This window comes from Glycine max, chromosome 18 (genome assembly GCF_000004515.6).
Source record: "Glycine max cultivar Williams 82 chromosome 18, Glycine_max_v4.0, whole genome shotgun sequence".
Lineage (NCBI taxonomy): Eukaryota > Viridiplantae > Streptophyta > Magnoliopsida > Fabales > Fabaceae > Glycine > Glycine max.
Genome location: NC_038254.2, coordinates 5,539,391 through 5,557,841, shown reverse-complemented (window position 1 = coordinate 5,557,841; position 18,451 = coordinate 5,539,391). Strand labels below are relative to the sequence as shown.

At 27.4% G+C, this 18,451-nt stretch overlaps 2 protein-coding genes across 4 annotated transcripts in view; one reads left to right on the top strand and one right to left on the bottom strand.

The window, feature by feature from the left end:
• Positions 1 to 929: 929 nt before the first annotated feature.
• LOC100777021 (PHD finger-like domain-containing protein 5A) lies at positions 930 to 3,620 on the bottom strand. 3 transcript variants are annotated; one of them, XM_006602024.4, is made up of 3 exons: positions 3,464 to 3,604; positions 2,722 to 2,799; positions 930 to 1,440 (listed from the first exon to the last, which is right to left on the bottom strand). In XM_006602024.4, exon 3 carries the CDS (start codon positions 1,416 to 1,418, stop codon positions 1,086 to 1,088), a length of 333 nt encoding a protein of 110 aa, XP_006602087.1. In that variant the 5' UTR covers positions 1,419 to 1,440; positions 2,722 to 2,799; positions 3,464 to 3,604; the 3' UTR covers positions 930 to 1,085. The 3 variants fall into 3 exon arrangements, with proteins under 3 accessions (XP_006602087.1, XP_006602088.1, XP_003551262.1); XM_006602025.4 differs by having other exon boundaries at positions 2,722 to 2,806; positions 3,464 to 3,575; XM_003551214.3 differs by lacking the exon at positions 2,722 to 2,799 and having other exon boundaries at positions 3,464 to 3,620.
• Positions 3,621 to 17,615: 13,995 nt separating this feature from the next.
• LOC100819244 (gibberellin 2-beta-dioxygenase 8) overlaps positions 17,616 to 18,451 on the top strand; it is a 17,204-nt gene continuing 16,368 nt past the window's right edge. The window contains exon 1 of the mRNA XM_003551211.5: positions 17,616 to 18,295. Within this exon, the coding sequence (XP_003551259.1) occupies positions 17,784 to 18,295 (512 nt within the window). The 5' untranslated portion in view covers positions 17,616 to 17,783. The remainder of the gene's footprint in view (positions 18,296 to 18,451) is intronic.

Here is an 18,451-nt window from a genome sequence, read left to right as displayed (position 1 = left end):
AAACATCAAACTAATAATAATTGAAAACATATATAACAGATTAAAAGTATATTTTAAAGTAAAGTATATTGTGTCCTCATTGACCGATATTAACAAATTCTACAACTGGAATGACAACATCATAGAATTGAAGGATACTTAGTTAGAGTTACAAAAGCTAAAAGCTAATCATCAATTCAAGAAAAACAATTTCACAATTGAAACCCAATGTATTAATTTCTTAGTCTGTGTTTATCATTCATAGTTAACTTAATATGAAGCATAAAAAAAATGATTCCTTCCTCAATTCTGAGTTGAGCATCCTTTTGGAGAAAATTTCAAGAACTAACCACGCTAACAAATTCATTAATCCATTTTCAGCAACACGCAATTTATAGAAGAAAAAGAATCCCCTTTCTTATCTCAGGCGCAGTATCACATGGAGGAACAAAAAATTTACACCGACTAAGCATAAGCTTTGGGTCAAGAATTTCATCAAACACCATACATGCGTAAGTCATTTCCCAACTTTAAAATTCATCTCTATAAACCCTACTTCACAGAACAAAACACATTGCATTCCAATCTTCAAATCAATAGGAACAAATATACAACTAACTTATATAAAAACAAGATAGCTGCTATTTTAAAATAATTTTGGATTACTCAATGTGAATTCAAACATACACTCAATGGGCTCTTAAACCAATATTTAGTCTTTTTACCAATTAAACAACCCACACACTATGACTAAGGAAAAGAACTATTCACCCTGCACCAGGTGAGAAAATAAAATACTGGACAATTGCCCCCCTCAACAAGCACAAATGCTAGCCAAATTTCAATGTTAACGGCCATTCGTTGTAATAATCCAAAACCAGCTACGATTACCAATCGATGTTGTCATTATAGTTCAAGTTGATAATTCCATAATGGCTATTGGCTAATTCTTTGATCAGTAGCAAACTAGTCAAGCATTTATATCATAATTGTACCATAAAAAAGTTTACGAGCTCAAGGTTTCACATCCTATGGTTCTTATATCCAAACAATACACGTACAAAAAAGTTTTAGAGAAATACAAATGCCTCAGTATTCTACCTTCATCATCTCTTCTTAAAACCATACTTTTTGCGTTCATAAAATAAATCAGTCTTGGCACTCCCTAAGTTAACAATTTTGGGGCAACCATCTCTATCTTTCTCCTGCTGTGTGCATTCCTTGCAGTAGTAGGCATCAGATATTCCAACTCCTCCGCATATGACACATCGACCCTGAAATGATCCGTAGTTGCATTCATCACAAACTCGGACAAGTGTACAAGGACGCACATAAGAGTCACATATCACACACTTGCCATCACATTTCTCGCACAGTCGTCCAATGGCAATCCCTGGCTGCTTCCGGCACATAATCAAATCAGGATGATGCTTGGCCATATTTTCAACAACCTGCTAGATTCTGAACATACATATATAACTAGTAAGTACTGTCTACATTTGAAAGTTGAACAAAATATAAAGTAAATCAGTATGTTAGGCACTCATGCTAGGCCATGTGGGAACTGGGAAATATGAGTAAAAGGCAGGCGAGAGATTTTGGTTGTAAAAACCTTGCTAGTGGTGGCGAGGGAAGGGGAAACAGTTAGACGCAAGGATTAAGGGAAAGATAGGGATGATGGAGGAAGGGCACCTTTTCTGACATTTTCTTTTTCTACATTTTAATACTAAAAACAGAGGTCCGTCCTCTGAATTTTACTATAACTTCTATAGAGAATTCCAGTTCCTATCACAGTAAACCAGTGATTCTATCAAATCAAGTTATAGCACAAAATTACACAACAAATATTGGATAGCTTCATTGTATACTTAATAACTTATTAGGTATACAAAGGAAGCTATCCAATATTATTCACATATCAACTCCAGATATCCAGCAATTTATTTTTTGCTGTACTTGATATATAACAATTAAACTTGCTATTTGCTAATAGCTGTTCTCAGTCTTAAGTCACTCAATGACTCAACATATATTCACTCAATCATTCTAAGAAATTATGACATGCAAGGGATAGATGCATAGAAACATGATGTAAGAGATTCAAGTCTTCATAATCTTCAGAAATTCACTATCATTGCTAATTGTAGAACTCACTGGTAGAATTGAAATGTCAGAAGCCCAGTCCAGGACACTGAGATTATGTTGAACTACTATCTATAGCTGGAAAAGAGAAAGCAAACATTCAATATTTATCTTGACAAGTGATTCAGCATAAATAAGGACCATTATCATCTGATAAAACCTGACATAGACTTATATGGGATCCTGACCAATCATTCTGACAAATATAATGATGCACTATATTCCATAAAAGAAAGTTAACTTAAGAAAACAGAAATAACAGTTGATAGAAAACAGAAACAGAAATGAACACATCAAGGTAATAAGAATAGAGATATCATGTGGTGCAGGACATAACAGTTGATAGACAAGTATCAAAAGGACATAATATGAATTTCAATATTTTACTGAGACAAATTGATATGAAAATAACAATAGTCAATAGAGATTGTGCCCCTAAATTGACTTCAGTAAAATAACACTCCTATAGGCCTTAGGAAAGAGTTAGGACTTGTGCTCCTTATTCCATTTCAAAATATATGTCCTACAAAAATCTGTCAAGTAACCATAAAGATTTTGCCCTAGAATTTCCAATCTGTTTGATGCCAAGAAAAGCTCTACCTCCGAATTGGAAAATGGCTGTGATGGAATGAAAGCTCTACAGTGACAAAAGGTCAGCAACCTCCATAGCTCACAATCCTGTTCTCTATGATGGAATGAATCAATTGGAAGTAGATAAAAATTTTACAAGAAAGAAAAATGGACAGATATGCATGCCCTATGTCCTCACAGAAGAGCAAGTGGTAAACATTCTCGCCAGAGGACTGTCCAATAAGAACTTTGGAAGGGGGGTGGGGGTTTGAAAGAATAAAAAGTGTTTCTGAACTCTAAGTCCTATATAATAGGACTTTGGTTAAGATCATAGATACTAGTAAATAGTAATAATTAAAATGGAATTTCCTAGTTTTTAAGGATGCAGATAACCAACTCTGAGAGAAATTGGTATTCTATTTTTTTTGTATCAGGTAAAACATACAAGGTATCTTTTCCTTTTGAGTACAATAACAATAACAGCAATATACAAACATCAAGTTCAAATTACTTCAGGGTTTTACATAGAACATGAGAATACCACCCATCAATGCTACTAATAAGTTATCCAAAATGCCAAGGATTGCCATAAAAATTTTCCTACAAATCTCAATTAAAATCACATTCCAAGAAACTGATCAATACTGGACCGATTCTAGGGTTACGTTTTCTTTCTTCCTATGTACTATTCAGCAAACGATAAAAGCTAAAGATAAAAAAAAAATTGAAAAAAAAGTGCGGAGAAGAAAATCACAACAATTGAGAAGCTAACCTGTGCCGAGAAGAGGAAGTGTAAAACGGTGTCGCTTCGCCAGAACACGGAACAACGAGGGTTGTGTTACGGTGGAAGCGAAAGAGAAAGAAGCAAGGGAGGGAGAAGAATGGAGCGGAGAAGGAAATGGAACTTCACTGAACAATCCAGAACCAAAAAAGGCCCAAGTCCAAGTCCAAGTCCAAGCCCAACACATCAAAAGATTTTTGTCCATGTCGAAACACATGATAATTTTCTAATTAACTGAAAATTCTGATATTAAATTTATGTGTTTATATTATTAGCCCTAACAAAAAAAAAAGTTATATGATTAAAGATCTAGATTAGTGATAATTTTAACAACCACGAATGTCGTACCTAGCTAGTTCGATTACTTTGGCCTCTCACTAATCTGGATATTTTACAGAAGAGTGTTAATTCAGATTTTTTTTATTTTGAAAAAATATATCCTGTTTATTCATAATTAAAAATATTATATTATTTTTAAAACATTATACAGAAAATCATGAAAACAACACTATTCTCATTATTTTTTGTACTGGTCGTTAAAAAACGTGAATTGAAGGGTTTTCTTGTGTTTTAATTGGATTTAAAATAACATAATGTTTTATATTAATCAATTATATTATTTTAGAATAATATTTTTTCATGTCATAGTACCATATTATTTTTTTATTGCAACAAATTTTATCACTTTTTATTTTTTTAATTCATAAAACTATATAATTATATTAATCATAGTAATAGTAATAAAGGTGACTATAATAATTGCACATTCCAATTAAACCAATCAATTAAATCACAAAATTTTAAATAAATTTTCATTTTATATAATATTATAATCAATTTCTAGATTTTATGAATTTTTTTACAGTTAAAGTAATTTTTGTTTATTATTATGATTTTATAGTTATTTATGGTAAATATGAATTATAATGATAATAAATTATTACTGTAACTTTTTTTAGAGTAATTATTTATTTACCTTAAATACAGATGTTATGGCAACATTAATTTATATATGTGTGCGTTGAAAATTCAACCATTCCATTTTTAAAATAATTAATTATTGTTATCTTTTCTTTTCGTCGAATTATTGTTATCTAATTATGTGTCAATTTGTTTAAGATTAAAAAATCAGTGATTCATATATAAAAAAATATTGAGGGATGTACAAAAAAAACAGTGATTATAGACAGAATAATCTAGTGATTATTTTTTAGAGATTTAAAAAAATAAAATCAAGCTTTTTATAATTAGAAAACCCACTTTTTTAAGAAGTAATTGATTTTATTATAAGTTGTTTTAAATAGCTTACGACTATAATCAGATTTCTAACTATTTTCAACTTCCGATTATTTTCAAAAAGTTTTAACAATCACATAATTCGTTTAAAAGAAAAGTGATTATTTGGTGAAAAAAATGGGCCCTGTAGTATTTAATAATAGTCAAAACATCACAATCAAATTACAAGTCTCATACAATTATATATATATATATATATATATATATATATATATATATATATATATATATATATATATATATTATCAAAATAAATAGGAGGTATATTGAATTAGGATTTTGAAGGATTTTTAAAAAAATTATAAAAACAGTGTTGATATGATGTATTCAATCAAGACTTTTAAATGACATGAATAAGTTTTGTTGTATTTAATTAAAATTATTAAGATTTTGTTAGGAGTATAATGAAATCTAATAGTATTTAATTAAGATTTTTTACAACTTAAAAAAAGTTCTCCAATATTAAAAAATATAAAGATTTTGATGGATTCTTTGTTAGTATAAATTTTGATGATTTTAATTTGATTTTTCAATAAAAAATATATATTAGACAATCTCATAAATACTCTTGAGACTTGATTCTTTTTTTTTTCCTCTTGTTTCTCATAATTCCTTCTTCTTTCCTTAAAGACAATATAGACATTTATATACAACAATTTATAACCTTCAATATTCTGATAATATTCAATAACCCCATGTTTTTACCACTCTTATGTACAAGTTGCTTCTCCTTTCTCTTGTTTCTTCATAACAACTTTTTATTATTATTAAAATATAAATACAATCATTTACTACATATTATGGGCACATAAACATTTTGCTTGTGAGGGCTCTATCTTTTTGTATATGTAATTATTTATCACACTTCTTGTGGCTTATTTAACTTTTCATTATTAATATAAATCTAATGATATATATACTTAAATGAGGGTTTACTTTAACACTGAGAGGTAAACTTGTCATTTTTGATAATGGTAGGTCGAGTTATCTGACATTCATCTCCTCTGTTACAACTTAATTGTTCATAGAAGTGGTTATTATACAAATTTGGAACTCAACTAGAAATATTGTATTTCTCATGATCTATTTGTCCTTGAGTGTGTCTTCTCTCATGACTTATGATTTTTGTTTTTTGTTTTGATAACCAGCACTCTTATTTGTTTTGCCTTAAAAAGAATCATTTGTTGTGAAAATACGATTACGAAAACCTAATTTACTAGCTTCAATTGTTAATTAAATAAAATTTATTGTGTTCAAAAGTTGAATCAAATAAGATAAAAAATGATCATGTGTGACTCACGTATTTATTTTCATGGAAAAATTAATGATGTTGAAGGTTCGTTGGATTTTATGAGTGAAAAAAAGAATGTTCATATTATAAATTTTTTAATAGACTCTTATCATTTTGAATGTTCTAAAAATTCATGAAGTCCTTTAAAATCTTGCAAAGTCATAAAGTCCTTCCAAATTATATGAATTCATGTTTTATAGATCCATTAAAATCTAAACTACAAAATCTAAATAACAAAAAACTTTTTAAAAAAGTATTGAAGTCGTTACATTCTCACAAAATCTTTTAAAATTCACAGGATTTTTTATGGTTAAAAGGTTTTTAAAAATCTTAATTATATTCATTATGCCCCTAAATTAAGAAATTTAACATAACAAATAAGTTATGAAAAAAATATTTTTTAAATTACCTTGATTAGATTAAAGTGATTTAAATTTGTTTCAACTTATATTAGAGACAAAAATTACATTAAACTAAAAATAATATATATATATATATATATATATATATATATATATATATATATATATATATATATATCATATATATATATCACTTTTCTTCGAAGTATAAGGTATAAATAATAATTTATATTGTATTAGTTATATTAAATTATAGATGGTGTATACTCATAATTTTCTACTCAATATATTCAAATTTATGTTAAAAATCAATTTTTTTCACTATTGAGAATTTCACAATCAAATTATAAAGCTTATACAAAATATAATTGATTAGTAATAAATTTTTTTTAAAAAAGCATCCATTATATTGTAGTTCATTGAGTATTTAATCAAATAAACAAAAATAATATTAAAGATATCAATAATAATAATTTGTATCATTTTGATTTTCAGTTCTCATATTATATACGTATCATTATTATTTTCATTTTTTCTTCAACCATAATGCATGAGAATTAACTTATATAAGATTATTTTATTTTAATCAAAGATTTTGAGTTCAAGTATCTAGCTTGAACAAAATTCCATATCTCTTTTGTGAAGAATAAATGTGATTTATAGCAAACAAAATATTTATTTTTCTCTAAAAATGTTTTTTATTTTATTGTCTTTTCAATGTTTAATAAAATAATTATTTTTACGTAAAGAAATGATTATTTAATAGGACAATAATTTGCATGTTGCTTAAGATTATGTTTTGGAACAAGATGTTACAATGCTATCAAATTTTTACTTAGTTTAATATTTTTATAATGATATACATAATAAGCAATTACTATAAATACGAAACAAAAAATGATATGAACAAATGATCACATCATTACTTGATGATGTAATAAAAATTGTGTTATGTTATCGTGATGAAATTATTAGTAACTTAAATAAAAAAATGCCATATTTTTAAAGACTAAAATTAGAAGTGTTATATTTTCAAGGACTAATTAAAAACAACATATAAGATATTTGTAAAGGCTAAAAAGAAATACAAATATTAAAACAAAAAGTAACATATTACCAAGAAAGATATTTAAACATTAAATTAATGCTTAATTGATAGGTGATTATTAATTACCAATATTCAACATCTAGAATTTGACACCTATTGATTGATAACTAAATGCCTCATAAAGTAACTTGGTTTTGGAATAGGAGGCAAAAGACATTTCGATAAGGGACTCAAGGATACAAATATAAGATATAATGATTGATTGATTCATTTTTTAAATGACTTATTAGGGTCCAACACAAATAGACCTAAGGTGTCTTATAACCATAATCAATTTGGAAGAAGTAAAAGTCAGAAGCAAAGCCTTAATATGGGATGTAGTTGAAAGCAATTTTCAAGTCAAATTGTCATGAATTCCTAAAAAGGAAGTAATGGATAGCTATCATATGAGAAATTATTGATATCAATTGCATTGTGATAACCTCTTTCACTCACATCTTTTTAGAGATTAAAAGTATTTAAAAAAAAACAATTTTGTTAAATGAAATATAATTATTATAAATGACAAAATTCTTCGTCTGAATATTTAACTTAATTAACTGTATATTCACTCTATGATACATTTATGCCTTCCTACCATGCCTTCTTGCCTATTGATTTCTTTCACTTCCCCAGCCAAACGGCCATCGTTGCCTAAAATATTATTCACTAACTAATTCAAAGGCTTTGTGCTATTTTCTTCGTGAAAAACTAAAAGGATTCGATCAATTGGGAATGTATATCGTTTGGTAGATTATATCGTTTTCTATTTTAATCTATTCAAAAATAGTCGATGCTTTATTGTTTAAATTCCAAAAGAATGCAATTGCAGAGGTGGGTACGATTGGGGTTTAATAGGAAAAAATTTATTCCTGTACGGTGGAATTGGGAATGCAACTGTCCCAACTTGATTGATGAAAGTCAAAACATGAGAATAACCTTAAAAAAAATATTCCTAGGAATAAATTTTATGCAGGAATATTTTTTCATACATAAAATAAAACGTAGGAATGTTTCATTCGGGAATATATAAAAGTAAAGCTTCAAGCAAACGCCTTCTTATTGGTATAAGATGGAATTTTGTTTGGTATAAGATGGGATTCAATCCATCAACAGTAAATATATAAAGAAGTCCTAGAGAAAGCAAAATTAATTAAAGATTCAATAATAAACTTCATCGACTCATAAATTAAACGAGGTTATTCATTAGGTTGATTCATATCTGGAGAATGATTTGTATATGTGAAGAATGATTTGTATAGTAGAAAAATTTGTATTTAATTTTTTCTGTGTACAAAATTTTGTTAAGCCAACAATAGTCCTATATTATGAATGAAATTAGTCTCTGATTTAATATATTGAGAGATGTTAACTAAAAAAAGTTGAAGTAAAACTTAAAATTAACCTCATTGATTGAATGAGTAGAACTTGAATAAAATATTATTTAATTTGATTAATTTTGTTCATGAACTAGCTTATTATATACAGATATACATGTCTAAAATATGCATATATAAAGTATGTAAATATATGAATATGTATTATGACATTTTTGTTAATTACTTTATTTTGACTCTTGGTTGTCTAATTTAAACTTGTGAGTTGATGCAAATACTTTGTAAACTTAAATTGAATGGAACCTAATTTTTTTTTAAAAAATAATAATGGCTAATTTCAAATCTAAATCAAGTTGGAATTGAAGTTATTATTGTCAAGTGTTAATTGAAAGGAATTTAACTCAATTCGACTTATTTTAATCATATTTTTTATTAGAAGTATATTTTACTACTATCATTTATATATAAAAAGAAAATCTTATAACCAATTATGGATATGTAGAATCAACTTACAAATTTGATAAATTCAAACTAATTGAACCTACAAATTTAGGTTAGTTATGGTCACTAAATCAGTTCAAATTTAAATTATGTCAAACTTAAGACATTCAATTTAGGTATTAAATTTCATAAAATCAATGTCTAGTGAAATTTGAACCAAAATGAGCATCTCTCTCTTTTTACAAAAAAAAAAAAAGAAGTGTAGGTCAATTGGGTTTTAAAAGTTCATTGGGATCAAGGAATGTCTCAGCCCTCAAGGTTCAAATAGTATTTATAAAGGTACTTATATATATTATTCATTAACAAAGTCCTCACAGACACCTAGATTCCATCCTTATTAGACCAACCTTTCTTGACAAAATAAGCATATTTTTTTACTTTTTTTAGTTTGTTTTGAGTGGTTAATTTATTTTCATTTTCAAAGTTTCCTTTACTAAAATTATGTTTGGTGAAACTAGCTAGTTAAAAAATTAACTAGAAATAGAAAAGTTAGTTTATAGTTGATAGTTGAAAGTTATTAAGTTAACTTATTAAATTATATAAGTGTTTAATAGAACTATAATTTATTTATTTTAATTAATTTTAAACTCTTGTAATTTTTATTTACAGGTAAATCAATTTATTTTACATTTTTTGTTTCAACAATTACATTTTTTTCATATTATGTATTCTACTATTAATCTAATATTATATCTTAAAATATTTTTAATCAAATTTAAAACAATTTAAAGTGATAAAAAAATACACTTACGCATATATTATACTTTTATTATGTTAATTAGTGTAATAATTAAAATAAATTATCTAATGTAAAATTATTCAAAAAATAATAGAGAAATAAAATAATTAAATGGAACATTTGTTTTTGTCAATTTTTTGAAGTATAAGGTGATTGAGTAAAAAAAAATACATAATAAAAATGTTTTATTTAAAAGGGTATAATAAGAAAATTTAATAAATATTTTAAAGATAAAAAAGGAAATAAAATATAAAAAAGTAGTTTAAAAAACATTACCTCAATTAAATAGCATTTCAAAAAATATTAAAAATTATTAAAAAAATTCTTTATCAAATAGTCAAATAATTTTTTAACTAATAAAAAAAATTGTAATTAGTTGAAATAACTTTTGAAACATAACCTAATATTATGATGGTGTAGGTATAAAGATCTATTCTTGTAAGAAAGGTTTTAGATTCAAATTTTATGACAAAAGAAATGATTAAAAAGAAGAATTCATTAAAAATAATTCACTATATTTTCCAATAAAAAAGTTTCAACTCTAATCCTCTGTTGTTTCCATTATTATTGTTGATCTATTGTCAACAATGTCTCACGAATCACATCATTTATCGTTGTTGGTCGTTCTTTTCAACTTCCTATTTAAAAGATATTTTGTATTGTATTTCTTGCTAGAATAAGAGATCTAAAAACTCTTTTAGGTCTTATATCTCAATATTTTAGGAATAAAAACGGCAACCCTTTTGTTACATGTTTAATTTGTGATCTTTAACCAATTTTCAAAATGGTTTGTTAAGTCTTTTGACTCGCTTTTATAGATTTATTTTCCCTATTTTTTATCATATTTTATGGAATCTTAATAGAAAATACTAAATACTAAACCGAAACTTGTATTCTGAAAAATTCCTACTTGCGATTTGCGAACCACAACAATTTTGCACCAATCAAAACATTCAGCTAAAAGAATTATTAAAACGAATTTAAATGGAAGGGAACAAAATTAGTTGGCAATGAATTCCAATTTGTTGAGTTGTACTTATCAAATATCAAATATTAATTGCTCTATAACATGGTTTGTTAAATTTGGTCTTGTAGTCCAATTAATTCCATGCCTTGATTTATTCGGAATAACATGACCACTTCCCGTGATTTCCATGTGGATCATTTGACTATACAACATTGCTTACGACAATAATAGTGGAATAGTAGAAATAGACAAACGAATTGAAGGAGAAACAGTTCTACTTGTAGCTTCGGAGAAAGCACAAAAGCTGTATAACAAGCAGTGCTTGAGTCATATTTCTTAATATGAAACGTTAATCAATGTGTATAAATTATAATATATGGTATGATATATTAAGGTTAAATGGCAACAAGGCAAAGGCATACCTCGTAGAACATATTCTAAAATTTATGGTACATCTTTCCAACGCAGGTTATGCCTTTTACTGATATAGTGATATTCTGGCCATGGAATAGTAAATAGTTGTCATGATATTGTCTGATTAGAATAAGGTTGCAGTTACTTGATCTTGTCTCAACTTCAAGGCGATTCTATATATTCGATTATCTACAATAATTTAAAGCAGAAAGAGTATATTCAACTGAGAAGCTAAAGTGATTAAGAAGTGTCATCACTAAGGGTGCAAGGAAAATCGCTTTTAATTTGCTTTCTTACTACAGAATCACTCATATATGGCTGGCAAACCTTACCCTGCTTTAATGGGTTTCAACACTTTTTAAGTACATATTATTGGTATGTTCCACCAAGGTTATTCTTTTCAAGTCAAAATTATTATGATATGAACGTCAAAAATTTTCTTTTGATCTTCATTTAATAAGACTATAGTTATGCATCGAGAGGATAAACAAATAAGGATCATGAGCAATTATATAAGGTATTCAATTTTCTTATTTTTATCTATTATGAAATTACATACTTCAAATTTCTATGACTTATTTTTTTATTTATAAAAATAAAGACAGATATAAAAGAGTTTATAATAATAACTCATATATGATGTTAAGTTAAGCTTATTGACTTATTAAATTAAAACAATTTTGTTCAAGAAGTTGATTCATGCTCTTTGTACATTACAAAAAGAAACTGTATTTTCTGGCGATTAATATTTTAATTTGGGGCGGCTAAAAACAATTATTTTGAAGTCGATTCATGCTCTTTGTACGTAGTTCATGAATTTCAACACTTGTTCAGCATTGTTTACAATTTTCTCTTGCAGAGACCTGTAATGCTATACGTTGGCAAAAGTTAAATAAAAAAATCAGCTAATTTTATTGCAGATACTTAGTTTGCTTGTGTTTTTGCTTGATTGTGCTTTTATCTCTAATTTTTCAAAACTACTCATTATATAAATACTTTTAGGAGCTGATGTTTAGAGAAAAGAAAGGAAGGAAGAAGACATGAAGGCCATGTTTAGATTGACGGTAGATGCATGGTGGAATGAAAAGGTATAGAATAGAAGAAGTACTTTCATTGTTTGATATATAAAAATAGAAATAGAACATAATGGAAGAAGACAGATCGTGATTCATTTTATTTCATTGTTTAGAAATAGAACATAATTTAGGATGCATTTGATATAACAACTTTTAGATTTTAAAATGACTATAATTTATCGTTGTAAATTTAACTTAATCATCATCCTCCTAAGAAAAATATATTTAAAATAAAAATAACGAGAATTAAAAAGTAATTAATAAATTATTTGTTCTATCTTTTTTTTCCTAAACTACAAATATCCTCCTGGCTAGTTGATCCACCCCATGCATCATTTGGTGGTGTTCTGTCATTTTTTTTTTCAAACAATAGAATAAAATCTGTTTCATTTCATTATAAAATACTCAAATAATAGAATGGCATTTTTATTTCATGCCATCACATCATATCATTATCATCATTTTTATTTCATTCTCTACCACAATCCAAACATAGCTTAAAAGTATAAGGAAAAACATACAAAATAGAAAATTGAAAATAAAAAGTCAAAACTGCCTGGATTTTTTTTTTTGCTGAATGTCAAAACTGCCTAGATATTGTGGTCATACCCAATCTTAAAAACTGAAAAAAAATGTATTAGATTTGGAAGTAGTTTTCAAAAACTAATCTTAACAAACAAATCTTTTTGCTTTCCTGCTTTTAAAACCAGTAAGCAATTTTTAAAAATAAGAAACAAACATACAGTAATGTGGAATATAAAAAAATATTGATTATGTAGCATGCATAGAGTTTAATTTTCATTTCATGTTGTGACTGAAAATTTATTCATCATCAATTAATTAAAAAATATTTTAAATATAACTTTCAAAATAATTATTAAAAAAAATATGACACATTATGATAGAAATTTATTTTAAGCATTTTAATTGAAGTCATGTATAAAACTAGAATAGCAATTAAGTACAAAGATATGATAGAAAATTATTCTCTCCAAAAAAGAGCTTTTCTTACCTGATGCCTTTCTTGCCACTCGGGGGAAAAAAGACATCATTTCCCAAAAGTTGAAATAGATGATCAGTCATATCATCATTGGTAAAAATTAAGCACTTAAATTTTATAGCTGCATACAACCAGAACCTGATTAATATATAATGAGAATATATTAGCACATGAAACCATTTCTATACCGCACAAATTTCACACATTCCAAGTCCAACTTCATTAATATAATGTGATTCGAACAAATGTGCATTGCACAAGTTTCTTAATTTGAAATTGGCGAAAGTGTTTGACCCTTTTTCTCTCATTATGGCCAGGGATGACTTGGCAAAAATCTTAGTTTCAATAGGATCAAGGTCAATAGTGGCCAACTGCACTACACAGCATTTACACATTTCATGGTTTGTTTTACCCTCTCTTATGTAGGTGAAAAAGAGATAAAATTGAGTGAAACCTGCATTAACAATAATAAAATGAAATAAAACTCATATTTTTATACTTTATTTTAATTTAAATTTTTTATCTTAATTTATTTTTATTTTATTTTATTCACTCTACCAAACACATTATATCTTAAAATCAAATCAACTAGTTCAAAAGTTACGTTGTCTAACCTATATATAAGTTGGACTCTAAAAAACAGGAAAGATGACGTGAGACTTTTCAACACCTCCTTTCACCAAGTCAGCCTAGAATAAGCGATTTATCAAAATTAAATGTGTTATAAACTTATAATATACTAGTATATATACATGCAATTGTATCATTGTGCAGAATAAGAATAACTAATATACACTTTTACTCCTCCATAAGTCCAGAATCAACTATCTGTTAATAATTTAATTTCTAATTGTTGTATGAACACACCTTCCCATTTACCCTTATCCAACACCAACAGACCAACAGTGAGGAACAGAAGTAATATATATAATATAGCAAACTCTAGATTCCTATACAAATGTAGACAAATCATAAGCAACCAATTTAACCACTGTTTAAAAACCTAGTTCCACAGGATTAAAAATGAGTAGAACCGGCCAGTTGAACAAAGCACCCTCCTTCCTAGTTCTTCCAGCTGGTTAATTTAACAAGTTTATAAACATAGATTCTTTCTGACAAAAAAAGAAAAAAAAACATTGGTGCTTTTTACTTAAATAAAAATTAATCAGACAGAAAAGCACTGGATTATACAGACAAACATAATAATGTCATGCAGTAGTACACTGCGATGCATTTTTTGGCCGTAACTTGGTTCTCAAACGTTAACTTCACCCCTACATATAGCGTAAAATTCTTCAAGAGGTCATTTTTTCGCAGCAAAATTCTTTTTCACATATCCATATGCCTTAACTAAGAAGGTGCATGCATATCCAAAGACATGACATGGGGCGGCGTTGATATGATATATAGCATCTGATTTGTTCATTTCTTCACCATCCCTTTTGATTTTTTTGAACACCTTGGAAGAGAAGGGTTGGGGACCAATCCATATTGTACATACAATGGCCCCCACTACCATCTAGATCTGTTAGAACATTTGTTTGGAAATTTATATAGTTTTACTATTATTATTATCAACTGTTAACTAATAATTAAAAATATTATTGTAAAAGTTAAAAAAAATAGACAAAATCTAGATTCATTTTATTGGTATTTTAGTGTTGCTCTTTGAATAGAATAGTTTTATCCCACTAATTAATATAATAAAATTTTCCATTAAATATCAACATGAATTACTTAAGGAAGTAACATGGTGTAAGAAAAATTATGTTCGATCTATTTAAGCAAGATATCAGGGTGGAGTCTTGAATGAAAAAATAAATAATTAGAAGGATAAATATTATTAAAGATAATTAATCAAACAAAGATTAATATAAATACTCAACATTAATGTTATGATTAAAAAAATAGAAATAGAAAAAAAATACACTAAAAATACTTATATAAATTAATATCCACATCTAAGTTTTATCTTAAACAACTTACCTTAGATGATAATATAAAAAATTTTGTTTTACAATTTTCAAAGATGCTCTAAGTTTTTTTTTCTGTCTTAAACAATTTATCTTATATAGATGATATTTTAAAACCTTACATTGATATATTTATACGAGTAGTAGCATCAAAATCTATCTAATTAGATTTTGTTTAATAAATTATTTTAGTTAATCTTTAATTCTTTTTACTAGTTAAAAAATTGTTCAATAAATAAGATTTTTTAAGTAGCTTCTAATATTTTTAGTAGCTTTAAATATTTTTTGAAATTCTATTTAAAGTAAATTTTTTGAAACAATAACTTTTAACTTTTAGCTTTTTATATTTTATTTTTATTTTATTCTCAAAAATATTTATTTAATTTTCTTATTATCCTCTTTAAATATGTTATTTTATATTTTTCAACTAGTTTTATTAAATGTTATGATTTAAGAAATTAACTTAAAAAATTTTAGTTAATTTTTCAATTTTCAATTAATTTTTCAATTAATTTTACTAACTATAATCCTAATATGTGTCTTTAGATAAAAAAAAACTAAATTAATTTTAGAATAAACAAACATTTTAAACTAAGTAACAATATCTTAAAATAAGCAATTCTTTAACCAACAAAGATGGTCTGAGTTTTTGTTATTCTTAAACAACTTATTTACATATAGATGCAAGTATTTACTGAAGTTGATTTAGATAAATCCATGCATCTAAGAAGGTGCATGTTGGAGTGGTATCGAAACACATGGGTCGGTGCTGCTACATACATGATAGCATCTGATTTGCTCATTTGTTTACCATCCCTTTGGAATACGGAAGAGGAAGGGCAGGGGGGACCTGCGTGCAGTGTGGGCCCCACGACCAACACTGGACAACTCCCCTCTTGTTTGGACCTTTGCACAGAGGGGTCGCATGGACACTTGTCGAGTTGCATGTAGTTTTGGTCCCCCAACCAACCCTTGCAGAATCGTGTAGAATCACATTGTATTTTCTACTCAAAACAAAACACTCTTCATAATTTATAATTTATTAATCCAATTATCTTGTAGTAGATAACTTGTTGACTATTTAAATACTAGACTAATTTGATGGAATACCGCTGTGGATGTTGATATTTTGTTGATAGATGATATGCGAATACATTTATTTTTTTAAGTCTTTGAGACTTATATATGTTCTTAATAAGTTTTCTCAACTCAATTTGCTTTATTTTTTATTTATAAAAACAATAGACTAATTTGATAGCACAATGTACAATAAACATTTAGTTTAATAAATGGACACTATATATATATATTATATATTGTATTGTATTTATCTAATTAATTATTATGTATGATTAGATTATTTGTTTTTGTAATAATTATTTTAAAAATTATATAGTGTAAACTTTTTCATGGTGAAAAGTATATGAAAATAAATTAACTTCCATTATGGATAGGAGTTCAGTTTTTTTTTTCTTTTTAATTTTTTTTAAGTTATTGAAATTTGTTCAGTTATATATTAAGAAACTCTTTTTAAGAAGATTTCCTAATATTCAGGGGCTACTATATATTAAATAGTTGCTACTGAGAAAAATTATTTGTGCTTTTATACTTGTGTTGCATATAGGACTATGCAAATTTTGGATTTTTTTAAAAGTTTGAACTAATCTATTTTTGATCCATTTATAAAACTGATTTAGTTAACCCAATCATTATTTTATAAGGAGGATCAGTTCAATTTTTTTTTTTCGGAGCAGTTCGGATATTTTCGGTTCGGTTCAATTATTTATTTTTACCCTTATAAAAAAAATGGATTGAACCAAACTTTTTTTTAAAAACAGTTTGATTAACCAAACCGTTTTTACAGAGCAGTCAACTTTGGTTTTTTCTTCAAAACAGATTGATTTTTTTTAAGAGGTTTGGTTCGATTCTGGATTAATTCTGTTCGTTTTTTTTTTACACCCCAAGTTGCATATTACTAGAAATCCTTTTGTTGACAACGCATGCAACATGACACCCATCCTGTAGTATTAGGCGTGTTGCCCATTTTTTTTAAAAATAATCATATATAATAATAAAAAAATAAAGTGTAGGTTAAAAGTTAAAAACAATGAGGCACTATCATATATTTCTCTATCATAGCTAGCTTTTTATTATATTATATGGTTTAAGGGCATAGCCATTAGCCACCAATCTCATCCAGACATCCAGTGTTTGAATCACAACATATTTTCACTTCTCAACCTTATTCTAGAACAACACACCACACACATGATAGACTTATATATATCCAACCTTCCCAACAACAACAACAACAACAACATGAACAACATAGAGTCCTACCCTCCGGTTCTCCGCCACCTAGACCAGCAGCAACCCCCACCAAACCCTGACCCGGATTATAAAGACCCGACCCAAGAAGATCCGGATACTATACCCATCATAGATCTCTCATGCTTAGACCATGACACCAACAAGTTGGAGGAAGCTTGCAAGGATTGGGGTTTGTTTCGTTTGGTCAACCATGGGGTTCCATTGACCCTTTTGAATGAGCTTCAAGAGATGGCCAAAGAACTCTTCTCTTTGTCCTTTGAGGTGAAAGAAGGTGCATGCAGTGGCTGCCCAGTGACATACTTTTGGGGCACCCCTGCCCTAACGCCATCTGGGAGGACACTAACAACGAGAAGCCCCCAAAACATCAATTGGGTTGAAGGCTTTGATGTAGCGTTGAGTCAACTCCCACACTTCAGCGTCCCTCAGCTTCCCACACTTGAGTCCATCAGGTAAGAACAAATTTGCCAACCAACACAAAACTTGCATTATTATTATTGTTCTTGCTTTGTCTTCTTCCACATTTTTCTATGCGTTTTGTTTCCCTATGGTTTATTGCGTTTTTTGTTTCTTTCTTTCATGGCAGGCCCTCGGGTCTATCTTTTTGG